Source organism: Suillus subaureus (genome assembly GCF_016647635.1).
Source record: "Suillus subaureus strain MN1 chromosome Unknown BJ212scaffold_8, whole genome shotgun sequence".
In the NCBI taxonomy this organism is placed as follows: Eukaryota; Fungi; Basidiomycota; class Agaricomycetes; order Boletales; family Suillaceae; genus Suillus; species Suillus subaureus.
This window is the reverse complement of record NW_024538564.1, coordinates 454,946-470,191: the sequence shown is the minus strand read 5'-3', so window position 1 is coordinate 470,191 and position 15,246 is coordinate 454,946. Positions and strand designations below refer to the sequence as shown.

At 47.5% G+C, this 15,246-nt stretch overlaps 7 protein-coding genes across 7 annotated transcripts; 1 reads left to right on the top strand and 6 right to left on the bottom strand.

The window, feature by feature from the left end:
* Positions 1–231: 231 nt before the first annotated feature.
* Positions 232–1,112, bottom strand: BJ212DRAFT_1018947 (RNA polymerase I). The gene is made up of 4 exons (XM_041328857.1): positions 957–1,112; positions 650–894; positions 559–593; positions 232–506 (listed from the first exon to the last, which is right to left on the bottom strand). Exons 1-4 carry the CDS (start codon positions 1,039–1,041, stop codon positions 398–400), a joined length of 474 nt encoding a protein of 157 aa, XP_041195598.1. The 5' UTR covers positions 1,042–1,112; the 3' UTR covers positions 232–397.
* A 1-nt stretch (position 1,113) lies between these two features.
* Positions 1,114–2,800, bottom strand: BJ212DRAFT_1018946 (4-hydroxybenzoate polyprenyl transferase). Its single transcript, XM_041328856.1, has 6 exons — positions 2,386–2,800; positions 2,176–2,328; positions 2,003–2,120; positions 1,854–1,939; positions 1,667–1,800; positions 1,114–1,620 (listed from the first exon to the last, which is right to left on the bottom strand). The coding sequence occupies exons 1-6, from the start codon at positions 2,678–2,680 to the stop codon at positions 1,303–1,305; spliced, it is 1,104 nt and encodes a 367-aa protein (XP_041195597.1). The 5' UTR covers positions 2,681–2,800; the 3' UTR covers positions 1,114–1,302.
* Position 2,801: 1 nt separating this feature from the next.
* BJ212DRAFT_1018958 (immunoglobulin E-set) lies at positions 2,802–4,291 on the bottom strand. The gene is made up of 8 exons (XM_041328858.1): positions 4,149–4,291; positions 4,049–4,088; positions 3,854–3,990; positions 3,669–3,805; positions 3,578–3,617; positions 3,481–3,523; positions 3,262–3,426; positions 2,802–3,202 (listed from the first exon to the last, which is right to left on the bottom strand). Exons 1-8 carry the CDS (start codon positions 4,155–4,157, stop codon positions 3,165–3,167), a joined length of 609 nt encoding a protein of 202 aa, XP_041195596.1. The 5' UTR covers positions 4,158–4,291; the 3' UTR covers positions 2,802–3,164.
* A 528-nt stretch (positions 4,292–4,819) lies between these two features.
* On the bottom strand, positions 4,820–6,606 carry BJ212DRAFT_1478452 (uncharacterized protein; the record flags this gene model as incomplete). Its single annotated transcript, XM_041339714.1, has 10 exons — positions 4,820–4,857; positions 4,915–5,016; positions 5,088–5,169; positions 5,224–5,273; positions 5,342–5,354; positions 5,402–5,703; positions 5,854–6,196; positions 6,247–6,434; positions 6,489–6,514; positions 6,566–6,606. The coding sequence occupies 10 exons, from the start codon at positions 6,604–6,606 to the stop codon at positions 4,820–4,822; spliced, it is 1,185 nt and encodes a 394-aa protein (XP_041195595.1).
* Positions 6,607–6,869: 263 nt separating this feature from the next.
* BJ212DRAFT_1019034 (uncharacterized protein) lies at positions 6,870–9,265 on the bottom strand. The gene is made up of 10 exons (XM_041328859.1): positions 9,013–9,265; positions 8,932–8,957; positions 8,707–8,873; positions 8,312–8,651; positions 8,197–8,250; positions 7,641–8,146; positions 7,571–7,583; positions 7,368–7,517; positions 7,214–7,315; positions 6,870–7,161 (listed from the first exon to the last, which is right to left on the bottom strand). Exons 1-10 carry the CDS (start codon positions 9,057–9,059, stop codon positions 7,133–7,135), a joined length of 1,434 nt encoding a protein of 477 aa, XP_041195594.1. The 5' UTR covers positions 9,060–9,265; the 3' UTR covers positions 6,870–7,132.
* Positions 9,266–10,821: 1,556 nt separating this feature from the next.
* Positions 10,822–12,781, top strand: BJ212DRAFT_1478450 (uncharacterized protein; the record flags this gene model as incomplete). The annotated part of the gene is made up of 4 exons (XM_041339713.1): positions 10,822–10,925; positions 10,985–11,558; positions 11,607–12,241; positions 12,292–12,781. The coding sequence occupies 4 exons, from the start codon at positions 10,822–10,824 to the stop codon at positions 12,779–12,781; spliced, it is 1,803 nt and encodes a 600-aa protein (XP_041195593.1).
* Positions 12,782–13,885: 1,104 nt separating this feature from the next.
* BJ212DRAFT_1478448 (uncharacterized protein) lies at positions 13,886–15,184 on the bottom strand (the record flags this gene model as incomplete). Its single annotated transcript, XM_041339712.1, has 6 exons — positions 13,886–14,081; positions 14,135–14,263; positions 14,332–14,726; positions 14,777–14,924; positions 14,973–15,019; positions 15,071–15,184. 6 exons carry the CDS (start codon positions 15,182–15,184, stop codon positions 13,886–13,888), a joined length of 1,029 nt encoding a protein of 342 aa, XP_041195592.1.
* Positions 15,185–15,246: the final 62 nt, after the last annotated feature.

Genomic DNA, 15,246 nt, shown 5'->3' with positions numbered 1-15,246 from the left:
TCAGAAGACGCTCTTGTCGTTCCGTGCTTAGACGTAAACGCTATAATTCACGAGTGCTTTCAATTTTCTTTTCATCGGCATCTTCGCTCACATCTGTATTATTTGACAAACTCGCTATAATTACGGCTCTTACAGCAATAATCCATAGGATCCCTTACATGATTTCACGTCTATTCGTATAGTAACGAAATATTGATGTTTGTCTTGATTGCACGCTTAGTGGGGAACTGTGAGCACGCTATTTCAGAGCTGACTTCAACCTGGACGTTTCCTTCTCCATGCAGGTGCACGACTACACCACGCAATCATGTAGTTCACTGAGTACTACGAGTTGATGATTGAGTACGTGGGTCACAATGGGTGCTGCAATGCTTTGCAGAACGAAAATCTGCGACGATCATTTCCTAAGTAGCACATACACTGGATCACCAAGAACGACATTGGTCAAGTGTCGATATGAACCAGTTATTGAAAGCAACAGTCCACCGAATGACGCGTAGGCCGTGCTGCAGGATATGAGCGCGAGCCAGTAAACTGCAAAACATGCAAGCAACTTACACAATGTCGGATGATCCAGTGTCAAACTTATATACCTGTCGCACCAATGAGTAAATTCAAACCCTTGTGCGATGGAAAAACATAACCATACCTTCCCATACATGACATAGTCATAATCTTCTTCCAAGCCTCTCCTTCCTTTACCATCTGGTCTCCATACATCTCTGTCTTTGTCTTCCCCATCTTCTCCATCTGCAGTGGGTGCACCATCCCGTGACAGTGACGAAGCGAGGGCCATCGCGAAACTGTCCCCATTGATTAGAGGGAAGAGCTCGATATTATAATCAAGCGTCAAGTCCATGTCATAGTTCTTTGAACGAGCGTATAACCGAGATACTGGGTTTACATAGCGCATGTCAATCACAGGTAAAAAGTGATGCGCATAGGCAAGTCCGGACCTCGGTCGAATTTTTTGCCATCCTTGTCGATGGCGTTAATCGTAAAGATGTCGTCGAACACAATGCTAGATGAGGTGGAAGCCATGGCTAACAGTGAGGAGAGAGCTCGGACAAGTAGTCAAGATCACAACTGGTCGCCCATCTCCGACTCCGAAAATTTCCAAAAAAAGTATGCAATCCCCTAAAAGATCTCTATCTCGATTCTCAACGGCTATAAATAATAAATTCGACGAGAAATGAGGCGCAGATGCAGACTGTAGAAAGCCAAATCAACAGTCACTTGCACAGTGGTGCCTCTGGCAGACTCCTACCCACTGCGAGAATTTTTGCCATTCGAGCATGACCATCATGTAAGACCTGAAATCAGGACTGCGTAATCTGCCAGAGCTCCCATCCATATCCAAAATCCAGACCAACCACATCCTACGAATCCCTGCCAACAACTCGGACGACTCTCAAAGTCTGTTTTCCAAAGAACACGTGCGAGCTGAGCAGCCCCGAGACCGAGCCCGAGATAGAATGGCATCCCATGAGCGTTGAGAACACCTGCGAGACCAACCAAAGAAACAGTTGATGCCGAGAGCGCGCCAAGGATGGGGCGAGTCCGCTCTCCGAAAAGTAGGGCGGTGGAGTGGATACCAACATTTATGTCGTCCACTTTGTCCTGCGATAGTCAGGAGGTAGAGTGCTTATTGTGCAGCAACACCCACTTGATGTGCATATATGCTGTCGTATACAAGAGTCCAGCATACTCCGCCTGCGTATAGAGGGAGACAAACACTCCAGTTGACTGCCCCGGCAACGGCAGACCAACCGAGCAAAGCCCCCCAATTAAAGGTGAGTCCTGCGGTATCATTATTTCAGTCCTGAAATACGGCGGAAACTACTAACACGTACCTAGTACGGCTTGCGGCCAGTAGGTGATTCTTTTCATAAGCGGGTATACGGTCACCAAAGACAGAGATGAAGCTCCAAGGAGAATGCTTATGATCGAAAAGGTCAATGCTTGCGACAGTAAGTGGAGCGAAAGTAAATATGATGCGTACCTGTACCAATTCAATTGTAACAAAACTCCCAGTCCCACTGTCAGCTGTCCAGCTAAGAACACTAGTGCCTGTCTCTGGTTGATGTCACCTCTCGCAAGTGGTCTACTTTGTGTCCTTTCTGCGATGACGCGTCGGCGCAAAGAAGATGTGGCAATGGCGCGTGTTCTGCTCACCTACGGCCTTGTCTAAATTTTTATCCCACATGTCGTTGATGGTGCAGCCTGCACCGCGCATGACCATTGCTCCAAGTCCAAATAGGCCGAGATATGTTAGAGGCGTCGTTAATGGTGCCTCTAAGGCATACGAGGCCATAGTTATGGACCATGCTAGATTGAGGAAGAATGAGTGGGAAGAGCGCACAACTTCGAATCCGCTTGACACACCGCAAGGGTAAAATAGTAATAAGGTCCCAATTGGCTTATCGATTCTTGTCAAGTAGAGGTAAGGTCGAATTTTTGGTGGAAGATTGTCAACCCAGGTTGTTGGTGGAGTTGAAGCACCTGCTGTCCCATATACATGACGGCTCAATAACTTTGTCGATGAAGACAAGATGCCAGCTATTTGACCGGCTGTTTGGGACGTGTGCCTACCAACCAATGGTATATTGCACACTGAGTTCCTCGTCAAACAATGTCCTGCATACAACCTGGAGAACCGCGTTAGTGCTATGATGGTCATGCTGCACAGCAGTACATAAGTTCCTCAACACGTAATTTGTATGTACGTATAGCCGACGTGTTTGTCCTCGCTCTGGCTGACGGCCAACTTGGACGTTGCTAGTCGCTTGCATACAAGCCCGCTTTCGTTCTCTCGCTCAGCGCTCAGGGTCCACTGTTTTCCGTACGTCTGCACTGGTTGTATTACTGTGAACTATGTCAAATCTCCTGCGTGCTTAGCGTATTTAACAGAGCACCACAGTCCGCTACTAGTACGACCTGACCAGTCAATTTTTCCATAGCCTGCAGTTATATCTAAATACTTTCTTCAGCGGAAAACTTCAGTCAGCCTGAAGAACTTTTCTTCGGCAGGCACTTGATGTCGGTGGCGACTGTTCGAAAGGGTACAAAAGGCACATCCGGGGAGATACGAGGGCTGATATGCAAAATGATGCCATAGGGTAATGCAACAAAGGTCATAAAGTGACAAGGCGAGAAGTCTTCATTCACCACTCCTTGGCAAGTTTAAACGACCACTCCCAGTCTAAAAAGATGGCAGGTCAGTTTTAAGAGATCTCGATCACAGCGTCTGCGAATACAAACCTGCGTATACTTCTCCATCATCGTCCACAACGCGGCTTCTGACGTTGTACGATCCTGAACGTGCCACAAGCCCCGACGGCGATTCCTCTACATCAAAGTTCTTCGTGTATGGTTCTCCCTGGGGATGGGGACCGTATGATCCAAGCATTTGCTCGAGTTTGTCCACTATAGAGGTGATCAAAATCAAGGACCTGAACCACAATGGGAATGCACTGGTACCTTTGATGCCCGCGCGTTTGACTAGCTGGATGTATCGTACACCCTTCGTAACAAGGTTTTAGGACCTGTCAAGCCGAAACGAGGATGGGTCACTCACAGAAATAATTGAGTGGTTCACCTTAAACGTGATCCGAACGCTGTGACAATATCAGCCTGATAGCATCGGAGAACAACTTCAGAGCACTCACTTATATTCTACGCCCTCCTTGATGGTGATTGGGTTCTTCTTGATATCGGCGATCTTGGCAGCGTCCTTGAGGTTGAAGACAAGCTTCTTGCCAGGAGGCAGTGTGGATGAATCGAGCTCTAGGGTCAGAACTGTCACCTATATTACCCATTAAATTCAGCGCAGACAGGACTGGGAGTAACATACTCTTGGTCCTGAGGTGTCCCCAGTTGATACTCCAGGCGTGATGCCAAGACTGGCTTTCCACCGTGCCAAGCTCTCATCTTCCGCGTCGAGCTTGGCGTATTCATCTGCAGTTTTTGTAGTGCCAGTTGGCTTGTAGCCTGGGATAGAATCAATAAGCTGCTCGTTCCGTTTGCCCTACATTCAATGCTGGCCTACCTGGGGTGGCAGAGGGCTTCAGATCATCCTGATCATCGTTCTACAGTAACACACCAATTAGCCAGCGATCGCAATTAAGGTATATATGTTCGAAACATACAGAAGACATCTCAAATGTGAAACTCGAGGCTTAGAAGGAGATGAACAGGTCGATGAGTGGCAGATATGTTGCAGTTTCCAAGGGCCTTTTGCGATTGGCAGTGCCATCCTGTTCAGACACTTATCTACTGATCCGATTTCGCACGCCTGTTGCCTAGGCTCGAAATTCAACTTGATTATGATCCAAAGTAAGTTTGGACATTGCCAGATAGGCTCGGGCTTTGAGTCTCAGCAGAACTTTCAAGGGCTTTCATTGCGGTTTAAACGAGACTAATTATTAACGGATGGCGGAGGGTCAAGGCCCCCGTTTGGTGGCAGTCAAAACGCAGAACTTCGTATTGGGGTGAAGAGACGAGTACAAGGGGTCTTGACAAGGTCTTGGGGTCACGTCATACTCAGACAAATTATCACGAGTGTCCTGGACTCCTGGTCTAGAACATGCGGAGCTGGAGAGTGCTAGCTGTTCCACGGATTCGTGTTCCAGACTACATCCATAAATAATAATCCATATCCGATCCATACAATAACATGTAAAAAACCACACATGAACTACAATGTTGTAAGCACATAAAGAGCAGAGGATAACGCGATAAAACGTCAAGCTAAAACCTTCGTACATGCCATCTGGCACATAAGATAAACCAATAACAGGCAAACATAGATCGAGGAAGACTAAGGTGATAGATGAGGCGAAACATTATGCATGCTTTCTGGAGGTAAAACGTTCCAGTTAGTACTCGGTTGTTATCTGACGTTCTAACACGAACCGCCTTTGAACCAGCATTTGCCCTTACTCAGGTGGAAACACTTCGGACCGTTAGGGCATACATGACCCCAGCAGCACCGCTCGCCGTATGGGCACTGGAGACCTATAATGACCAAAAAATGAATGAAGCATCGAGGTCAAATTGAATAAACATGCCATTTTTCAGGAAATTACAAGGAGCTTTTTTGGCGTTAGCAGCAAGAGTGGCCAGCTGATCTGGTGTCAGGATATAGTCATGCGAATATTTACAAGCCCCCTGATACCGGAACGTGCATCAGCACAGTGAAGACGACTCGCGGTCCACACTTACGCCTTTAGTGCAGGACATGAGATAGAATTCATTACAAGGTGGGGGAGAATCTGTGTAAGCGGTAAAATGTCGAGTGTCTAGGCACTGACCACATCTAATCAACACAATCTTAACTCACGCTTATGAAGGGGCTGGGAGCCATCAGCATCACCAATAAACCACGAGAGGGTGGACTCACCAAGGTCGGGTCCACCAGCCTTCCCGTTGAGGAAGCACTCATACTGGGTGGCGAATGCGGTGTTGGTAATCCACCAGATGTCAGTGTGGGACTAAGTCCGTTCATATTCAATGGTGGAGGTGTCCTCAAGGGTGGCGAGAGTCTCTGGTTGATGAACAATGTGTCCACAGTCAGAACTGGCAAACGGTGTTTCTGAGCATAGTTAGGGCTCGCGCGGCAGGCTTCCAAGAAAGCGACTTTTCCCAAAAGTCCGTCATTTTGTAGGGCAGCAATAGTTGAAGCGTATGTATTTTCCTGACCACCTGTGTTACGTCAACTTCTGTAAGCGGCAATGAGCGTTGACGAGACTTGCCGGCAAAAAAAATTCTCTGGGTTTGGGGGAAGCGCAGGTAGGTTTGTAGATACTCTAAATGGGGGTAAGCAACAGATGACATTGATCAACACACACCTACCTGTAATTTTCGTGAAGGTGGCGTCTTTGCCGTATCCGACATCAACCAAAACAAACCTAGGCGAAGACTGGCTGAAGCCCATAATGAAGGCATCAAGTTGCTCCGGGCTACATAATTTATGTCGCTCGAGAACACTCGCCAGTATGGCCTTGTTAAAGTAAATTGTTACCCAAAATGACAGTCGACCGAGAACGTGAACATCCTCGTTGGTTAAATAATCCGCGACTGCCCTCGTCAATTGTTGTGCGGCCTGGCGGCCACCTTCGTGACCTTGCCTAAGGAGCAAGTCATTAAATATACAAGCATCTCCATCAATGACGCAGAGGACGAGTAGACTCTGGCTCTGTTTGAAATTGCGGATAAATTTAGATAGCCAGCAAGAAATACACTGACCATGAAAGTTTCCATTGATGCCACCTGAGAATTCAGAGAAGCCAGTCGCCCCTTGAGAGCCTTAGCCTCCCTGTCTGCACCTTCAATAGCAGTCGCATGGGCTTGTTTCCAGACCGCAAGCTCGACCTCGAGTTCAGCTAAGCGATTCTCGAGGTCAGCATTCCGTTTAATTGTCGCCGATGACAGGTCTGCAAAATAGCATTAGATTACAAGCTGATTCCTGACATGAGAAAGGTACTCACTCAGAAGTCTACCCAGCGTCTCATCCCTTGTGAAAATTTTCGAATCAAGTTTTCAGCCGGTGCACTAAATGACTTACCAGAGCTGCTGACTGACCTCTGCTACCGGAGACGTTGCCATATGGGTTGGCGAACGATGGGTACAGAGTGGATATTAGATATTAGGGAGACACAGGAATACCAACAAAAATCGGCAGCCTTTTAAACCATCGAAGCCACGATGCTTACCTGTAAAGGGGCTAGGCCGTTAATCAGGCTAGATCGCGGGATTCGTGCAATGGGAGAAGTCCGCAGATAAGGCAATTATATCATTGATGTGAGCAGCTCGAAGGTCATATTGTCATTCGAAGAAGTCAAGACTGATTTGGTTGAGTCACGCGAACCAAGTGAATGTGCCGCATTTTTCGTTGAGAATCACTTGTACGTGCTCAAGTACGTCAATGGAAAAATTCCATCAGCGTTACGTTGTTAATTTTCCTCCGCGATGATGATCTAGAGGTTAGAAAAAACTGAACCTTGATGTCAAGACGTGACTGCATGCATATATGTACAAATAGACGTTCCCGAGGCCGAACCCATCTCCGGGATAGCCTCGAATGGTCATAACAAGAAACTTTATCATAATAAAATCGAAGGTGCACGTTAATTCAGTTGTTCGGTTGGCGGTGCATACCAGCTTAAGCGAAGATGAGAGTTGGTTTAGTGTGGAGGGTGACGGGATGCCTCACCAGCGATGAATTTGCATTTTCCTAATTTCAGGTAATAACAAGTTGTTCCATTCGGGCACGAATGTCCATAAACGCATTCATCTCCAAATGGACAATCTCCGCCTGACGAACAGTTAGCATTATGTTCAGTAAATTGCCAGTGGGGAAGACACGCCTTCGTTTGTAACTTTACAAGGCGTCTTCTTTGCATTCTCTCCGAGTTCTTGATAGTGTTCCGCTTCCAAGATATACTCATGCGAATATTTGCAACTCGGACCGTGTCTGCATTGTGCCAAGTAGAATAAAGTGCATGGAGGTGGAACATCTGCGTAAAAAGATCAACATTAGATCGCTACAATGGATGCCTAGTGAACATACGCTTAGACAATGGCTAGCGGTAATTTGGTTAGGACAGCGTCAAGAAACATGGAAGGGCAATACGACTCACCAGTTGATGATTGATACGTCGCTGCTTCGGTGGAGAAGGAGGGGTCAATCGCGGCAAGCGAAGCGGAATCTCGCTTGCTTCGCTGGACTCACTACTACCCTCACTTGGCTCCATTGTTGAGTAGTTAAACCGCGTCGACATTGTTAGAGGTGTTTGCAACACTGATTTATAACTTGGGAGACTTCCGCGCCGAGTGACTGCTCCCTGGCCTTCTCCAGAAAAAGAGCTGATACCAGGCGGAGTAGTAGGAGGACAGACAGGTTGCGCTGCGGTCAATTTTGGAGTAGTAGGCGCCAGTCCGGGCAGGGGACCAGTCGCAATGACATTATAAGACGGTGCAACGAGTTTAGTTGTCATAAACAGCTCAGGTATTCTGAGCTCAGGTAGCTGAAGCGCCCTGATATCAATTGCTACGTCAGAATAACCAGGCATGAGAACAAGCTTATGACCAAGGCTTGAGGTGACGACAGAACGAAGGTTGTGTACATAGCCATTGTCATGGCATCCTGTTTGGCGAAAATTAGTAAACCGCTTGGAAGGTGGAGGTGGAACTTACCGCCAAAGAATATTTTGTAAGTTTGTGGAAGACGGATGTTATCTTCAAGATGGACTAGATATCCAGAAATAACTTCAATGACTCCGTGCAAATCACATCACGCGAGTTAGCTCACCTTTAAGCTTTGCATCAGCAGCTTCTTTGCTACCTCCTACGTCGACCATGATAAATCGCTCAGCAGCTTGATTGAAGCCCATCATGAAGTCATCAAATTTGGCTCTAACCGTCGTCAGACCCACTCGGCCGAACGTCTCTAGAAGGCCGCGTTTGTTGTAGAAGAGATACACCCAAAGTTGGTACTGCTCAAATCCTTCACTGGTAGATATGAATTGGCGAACCCGTTCGGTCAGTTTTCTTGCAGCAGCTAGGCCACCTTCCTGGCCCTGGCTCATCAATTCCTGCGTGAAGATCATTCCATCGCCGTCAAGCAAACATATAACTCGTTTTTCCAGTCCCTATAACGCGGTTTCTAGTCACAACGATAGTCGTCTGGGTGAAAGGTAAACGCACCTTTAAGGCGTTCAACTCGTGTAACAATTCATTTTTCTCTTCCACTTGTCTTCGAAGGCGGTCTTCCATAGCAGAGTATGCTGTTTGGAAAACACCCAAATTTGTTGAAAGTTCTCGAATACGATTCTCGTAGAGGCTTTCGTTTTGCAGTAATATCTGAATTTCACCTGTCGAACATGTTGAAGTCCTGGATGAATACTATTTCGCGTCAGAGGTGATGCATACCAGAAAGGTGCTCAAGGGTATTTTGTCTGCATGGCTGTCATTCAGTACCGAGTCCATGTAGCAAGGTAACCGAGTACAGACATTGCATGCTGCTGGATGACTCCATGATTTTCGTTTGCGTTCATCATGCTGGTGACTCGGAGGCAGGAGAGAAGTCGTGCTGCGCCACAGTTTATAAACCCAACCCCTTTGACGTGATCCTCGCCTTTGTAGTATGTTGGTCAAGGCGATGCATGTGCTGTGTGCCATCAAGATTTGCTTCTAAAGTTGAGGAGCAGAATGCTCAAACGGTTCACTCGTGGCATCTTGCGCCTTTGCATGCAGGCATTCATGAACTTGCTTCTTGTTCACACGTACGTCTAGGCCAACGCACACAAGTCATGCATCCCAAGATGTGACCACAACGAAGCAAGATTACTGGCCATAGGCATCGACAAAATGAGCCATACTTAACGTGAACGGCTAGAGATGCAGTACTCTAATCAATATATTGTATACTAGTACTGTGAAAGATTGCCATGAGTTCATTAGCGATCAATAATTTATAAAAAAGGTCTAGGCGGTGACCCAGCTTGCTTTGTCTGCAAGGTAACGGCAAACAAGCGCACAAAACCTAAAGCTGAATTCATTTGCAGGTTCAGCCTGAGGAACAGTCAGGTACTTCAGCACATCACTCTTACCTTCTTCATTCCCGTGGGCTGCTTCGGATCTCTAATCGCTAGTTTTGTTTGAATATTCATGCGGTCGTTGTCGTGACATCGCACGAAAACCGTGGAGAAGATGAATTTGTCAATTGGGGAGATCACGTGTCTGCAACAACTTGAAGTCCTCAAAATGGACTTCAATTGAATCATCAGGCTTGCGACAACACGACTATACCTGCTGCTTGATAATTAGCAATTGCCGACATCAAAGTGTTTGCAGCCTCCTCGATGCATCAAATATCAACCATTCTGTGATCATTTGCCTAACTAAACCCCATCAAAGATCGTCGAATGCAGTTCTGATTGTAGTGAGATCCGGTTTTTCGAATGTGGAGAGCGAACTGCGCCGTAGTGCCGCAAAAAGGAATTCCTAGAATTGGCACTGCGTTGTACCATGATTGAATGCAGAAATTCTCCGCGGAGTTTCTAGTTGAAGATGGCACCTTTGTTTCATCAGATCATGAGAGATGTCGAGGAGGCACACGATTCGCTGATATCAGTTCCATTTGCAATATTACAGCTGATTAGGTCGTGAGGCTGTAACCTTCTAAAGTTCTTGTTCTAAAGTCTTGTTCTTTTCCTCCATATTGGCGTGCGCTGACCTGACCTGTAAATTGTAAATTGTATATTGAAGCCCTGGAGCTGCTTCTCTGGAGACCCATCGTTTGGAACCCTTTGTAACAGTGTTGCATGGATAACAGATACGTACCTAACCTATGCGACTTTGAGGCTTGACTGTGGATTGGTTCAGCCACATTCTTTGAGTTAAGACACCTAGCATTCGGTGTAGAATCCAAAGAATGTACGAGAGCAATGAGGAAATTCGAACAAGCTTGTTGGTGACTGAGAGGTGGTTGACCAAGAAGAAAATTGCTTACCGTTGTACTCATTAACCGGCGTCTAGCATGATAACATTCGCCTTGGGTATTACACAGCAGCCAACTAGATGCACTATAGGACGCTGAGGATTCAAATGAGCAAAAGCGTGTAACAGACCTACATTGAATTATGTAACCTGGCACTACACGGCAAAGACGCGTTTGTGGGAACTGTTTACGTGGACGCGTCGTCGATCATTTGGTTCGCGTCTCTTGTGTTAACGTTCATCCTTCTTCTGACGACATCCTTAATTGCTCCGGCAGCTGATACATTAACTCTACTTGTTGCACTTACATTCTCTGTCTCTATGACCGACCTATACACGTCCCTCGGAGTCTCTCCCAGGAAGAAACGCCAACTCATTAGTTCAGACGACGAGACCACTTTCACTCCGAAAAAGCTTCGAACTGCGTGAGCATGTTTAATCTATTGTCGCTGTGCTATTATGCTTATAGACAACATGTCTCAAGGCCACCTACACCACCCTCCTCTGCTCACAAGGGCAGCAAACCAAATCACACGTCGTTACCACATCACCTTTCACGACTCAACACAATTCAAACAGCCTTGCAGCATGCATTATCACATGCACTAGCAACGTGCGCCGTGTCTCCATCCTCTGACACAGGCATAGTGCGAAATGTGCTCAATCATATGTCCATCATGACTTACTCTGGACTCGCAACTAAATTCGACACTGATGATCTTAAGCGACTTTGCTGGATATGGGAGTGGGATGCAGAGTCACTTCCTGACCTTACAAGCAAATACGAGGCAATTGATGATGAGAACCCCTTCTTAGATGCCCCTGCACAGCCTCCTGCCAAAGACTGGACGCGAGGCGCGATGGGATTGGTTATCAGCCCAACTACCCATTATTCCAAGAGCGCAGGCAAACGCGTACCTGTATATGGTATTGGTATCGAGGTTGAAATCGATATTGACAAACATATGGGGGGTGGTATGGCCGCGGTGGCTCGATGGACCGCCGATGCAGAGAAGCGACGAACTGAGTTTCGAAATAAACTCGAGCGCTGGGTTAAGGTTTGTCCCCCAGATCTCTTCTATTATTAACGCTAACTCCACTTGTAGCTTCACTCTGATGTCCCAGATGTGCCAAATGTCCCTTTGGCAGATCTCTCGGAGCTTGTGACTACAGTCAAGGCGTCCTCGTTGACTCGAGTGCTTGCTTCTGCCTCGCCTAAGGGTGCTTCAATTCTTAAGAATATGGTTCCGTCTAGTCCGACCTCACCGGTGAAGTCGTCTGTGAAGCGTTCTATCGCCGCAAACGAGTTTGCAGTCTCCTTTCCTGCGATTAGTCCCTCAAAGTCAGCCCTTGCATCATCCTCAAAATCTTCCGTTGCATTTCCTCAAACACCATCATCGCGTCAGAGGCGCGCAGATCTTTTGGTCGGTCTTCTAACCCCCAAGACTCCTGCGCGTCATAGATGCGAGAGCGATGCATCAGACTCTCTACCTATGACACCTGTCCATCAACGCGGTGCTAACGCGGAGACCGCACCTTCAACTCCGAGTACATCTCGTCGTCAAGCTTTATATGACCGAGTTCGTCAGAAGTCTGTCACTGCCAGTCCAACCAAGGCAAGGAGCACGGAAGTTGTGGGAGGAAAACTTTCTAGGGAGCAGATCCAGAAAATGGGTCAGGAAGAGATCCGACGGCGCTGCCTACTCGGTCGCTTAGGTGGTGTCGCCGAGAGTGCCTGGATGTTAGTACCATGCACCTGACCTCTTCCTTTATTGATTCCTTATTTGACAGGCTCTTCTCGGCTCCTGTCGGACCGACTTCCACGTCAACTATTCGCAAACGCAAAGCTCTTCCTACCTCTGAGGTCGCGGCTGCGATCATCAAATCTTCCCCTGTGCCAATGTCAACTCTAGAAGCAAATGAGTCACTCAGACTACTCACGACGCTTTGTCCATTCTTCCTGCGACCTCTGGATATCGCCGGAAAAGAATGGCTTGAGATGCCATCTACGTCATCGGCGCAGGACTCTGATGGTAGCACTGTCAACAAGTCGATACCCCTCAGTCCAACCAAGAAGCCCGCTGGTAGCAAACTCGTCCCACCACCCAGTCCAGGTGCTCGATCTACTTCTACTATAGGTCCACCGCCCAGTCCCGGCTCTCGTGCGAAACTCGACAGCACCGAAATACTCACGCGAAGTCCCAGGCGAGTTAAACGCGAAATGGGCGGCCTCAGAGAAGTGAGGGAAATTATTCGAAGAGAGCTGGAGCTACAGGATTAGCTCCAGATCAGTGCTCATCTTACTCTATTTCTAACTCTATCAGTGCGATACCTCCCCTCCAACTTGATCTATATCATTGCTTCTCTACCAATTCTCTACCGTCACATTTTTGCCACCAACTTTGATTTGTAATCATGGACTCAATTTGACATCAGCGTGACAATTGATAAGATAAAGAATATCCAACATCCCAGCAACTCGCTCAGTCTTCGATTAATACTCGTTCAAAACTTGGTGGCATCCTCTTATTACCAACTTATACCTCTATGACGAAGAAGAACGGGACAGATGAGGAGATGAGCGCTGGATTGGCGGGCCAGGAAGCCGGAAGATACCACTGGTGGCGGCCAAGAGCTGATGAGTCACGCTTCGTTGAAGCCATCCAGCAAATGTGCTCGGAGATTCAGAGTCTCAATATATCCTTTGATCGTGCAGCAAGCGCCCTGCAAGAGCGCACAACGCACAGCATTGCACACTTCGTGGATCCAATCCCTCTGCGCAAGCAGAAAGCTATCCGTCAGGTGCAAGAGGAGGGTCTGGAGGACCATGAGGTGGTTGCCATTATCAAGCACTTTCAGTCTGACGTTGCTACTGCTGATTCGTACCTCGCAATCAAGAAGGACAGTATCCGCAAGCTTTTTTTGTCGAATTACAGTAAATAGTTTTCGTATGCATATATCACAATTTTCATCCCCACACCGCTTCTCGTACTAATCCTAGGCATGCGTGGACTTAAATTCAATATCATTTGGACTCGGATATTGTGATAGTACTTGCCCTGTCCATGGTTTGCTCGCAATCTGAGGTGATCATCCTTTCTGTTGTATCAATACGCAGCCACGGTGTAGTACGTTTGTCCGACTCCTCGAACTTAAGGCATCGGCCTCTACTATTGTAACCATCTGGGCGCTAAAACTGTTGTGAATATAGCTAGTGGAACTTTCGAATTATCAGATTCGTTGTGAATCTCCACCGGTTCAGGCGAAACCACTGGGTCTTTGTACGAGGGCAATCATATCAAATTCGCTCCTTCAATACATAACCTAATAGGATTACACTGTTACAGATAGCTTCCGTCTTGATTGCCAATCGTACGACGACCCATCAATCGCTGACTTTGACTACAAGTTTGCCTGTAGTTTTTCCGCTTGTCAGGTCGATTTGCGCCTGTCTTACCCCATCTGCAGTGAATGGATATTCCTTGAAGATCCGCGTCTTTAAGGTGCCGTTGGCAAGAAGGGAGAACAGTGCATTTCCGTAGTAAAGTGCCTCTTCTGGGGTGTATGTATAGTTTTCAATGCTAGAATACCCAACCGTTAGCATAAAATTGAACAATGTAGTGGTTAAACCCACGTAGGCCGGAGAAGCTTCACGTTCTTTTGCGCGAGTTTGATGGGAGGGAATGGTAGAACGGGTCCCGAAGCATTACCCAGTGTGACAAGGGTGCCTTTCCGCCTGATCATTCTGAGGTCGGACTCGAACCTGCATCAAAGTTCAAGCCAAGTCAAAAAAAAAAATAAGAGAAGCCATAGGTCCAATTCGATTCTTACGTGTCTCTACCCACGCCATCAAAGATTGCATGAACACCCTCCCCATCTGTGAGTTCCAGGACACGTGCAACCGTGTCCTCGCTCTTATACAAGATTACATGGTCCGTCCCGTTAGCTTTCGCAAGGGCGGCCTTCTCCGGTGTCGAGGTCGTGCCTATCACAGTCGCTCCTCGCGACTTAGCCAGCTGGGTCATCAACAGTCCAAGACCACCTGCCACGGTGTGAATGAAGATGATATCACCCTTTTGCACGTTGTATGCTTCTTCCATAAAGGAAACAGCCGTCAACCCTTGCGCAAGGGCCGAGACGGCCGTCAACGTCGACACCGGCTCCGGGATCATATATACCGTTTTCCAAGGTGCAGAAACATATTCCGCATGCGAACCTAGGCAATTCTGTAGGCTCGTGAGTCATTGCGAGGAAATATATAGACCGGACACCGTACGAGTGCGACGCGGGAACCTTCCTTGTACCCACGCTTCTTGTAATCCGGGTCGTTCAAGACGGGCTCGTCTGTAGGAAGTGCGACGACTACGCCGCTGGCTTCCTCCCCAATCACGAATGGAAACCCAGAAGCTTTGTATATTCCTTCTCTGTCACACACTTAACTACGCCCCTCGGGATGCTTGGGGCGTTTGGACACTTGCCTGTAATATGTGTCGATGAAATTGACACCGAGATATTGAACCTACTCAGCGCAAGTGTTAACACTCGGAAAGGAACTTGGTAATTATTCTACCTTTACGACCAAATGATCCGGGGCTCCTTGAAAAGGGATCTCGCGTTTCTCAATGACCTCGGGTCCCCCCGTCTTTGAGATCGTGATGGCTTGAACTGTTGACGGATAGGACATTCTGGGGGTTGCAGCGGAGAACTGGCGAGCAAGGGTGGAAAGTCGGCGAGTCAAGCTTATCA

Excerpts from the sequence above, each read along its gene's own strand:
- BJ212DRAFT_1018946 (XM_041328856.1), bottom strand. The coding sequence starts at position 2,680 with ATGACCATCATAGCACTAACGCGGTTCTCCAGGTTGTATGCAGGACAT. Across the intron at positions 2,329-2,385 it reads ATTACTATTTTACCCTTGCG|CATGGTCCATAACTATGGCC; the intron begins GTGTGTCAAGCG and ends TCCTCAATCTAG. Across the intron at positions 1,621-1,666 it reads ACAGCATATATGCACATCAA|GACAAAGTGGACGACATAAA; the intron begins GTGGGTGTTGCT and ends TGACTATCGCAG.
- BJ212DRAFT_1019034 (XM_041328859.1), bottom strand. The coding sequence starts at position 9,059 with ATGATGAACGCAAACGAAAATCATGGAGTCATCCAGCAGCATGCAAT. Across the intron at positions 8,874-8,931 it reads TACCCTTGAGCACCTTTCTG|GTGAAATTCAGATATTACTG; the intron begins GTATGCATCACC and ends CATGTTCGACAG. Across the intron at positions 8,251-8,311 it reads TGCTGATGCAAAGCTTAAAG|TCCATCTTGAAGATAACATC; the intron begins GTGAGCTAACTC and ends CTGGATATCTAG.
- BJ212DRAFT_1018958 (XM_041328858.1), bottom strand. Across the intron at positions 3,806-3,853 it reads GGGACACCTCAGGACCAAGA|GTGACAGTTCTGACCCTAGA; the intron begins GTATGTTACTCC and ends TGGGTAATATAG. Across the intron at positions 3,427-3,480 it reads CAAACGCGCGGGCATCAAAG|TGGACAAACTCGAGCAAATG; the intron begins GTACCAGTGCAT and ends TCACCTCTATAG.
- BJ212DRAFT_1018947 (XM_041328857.1), bottom strand. The coding sequence starts at position 1,041 with ATGGCTTCCACCTCATCTAGCATTGTGTTCGACGACATCTTTACGATT. Across the intron at positions 594-649 it reads ACTATGTCATGTATGGGAAG|GTATATAAGTTTGACACTGG; the intron begins GTATGGTTATGT and ends TTGGTGCGACAG. Across the intron at positions 507-558 it reads ACTGGATCATCCGACATTGT|CACGGCCTACGCGTCATTCG; the intron begins GTAAGTTGCTTG and ends CATATCCTGCAG.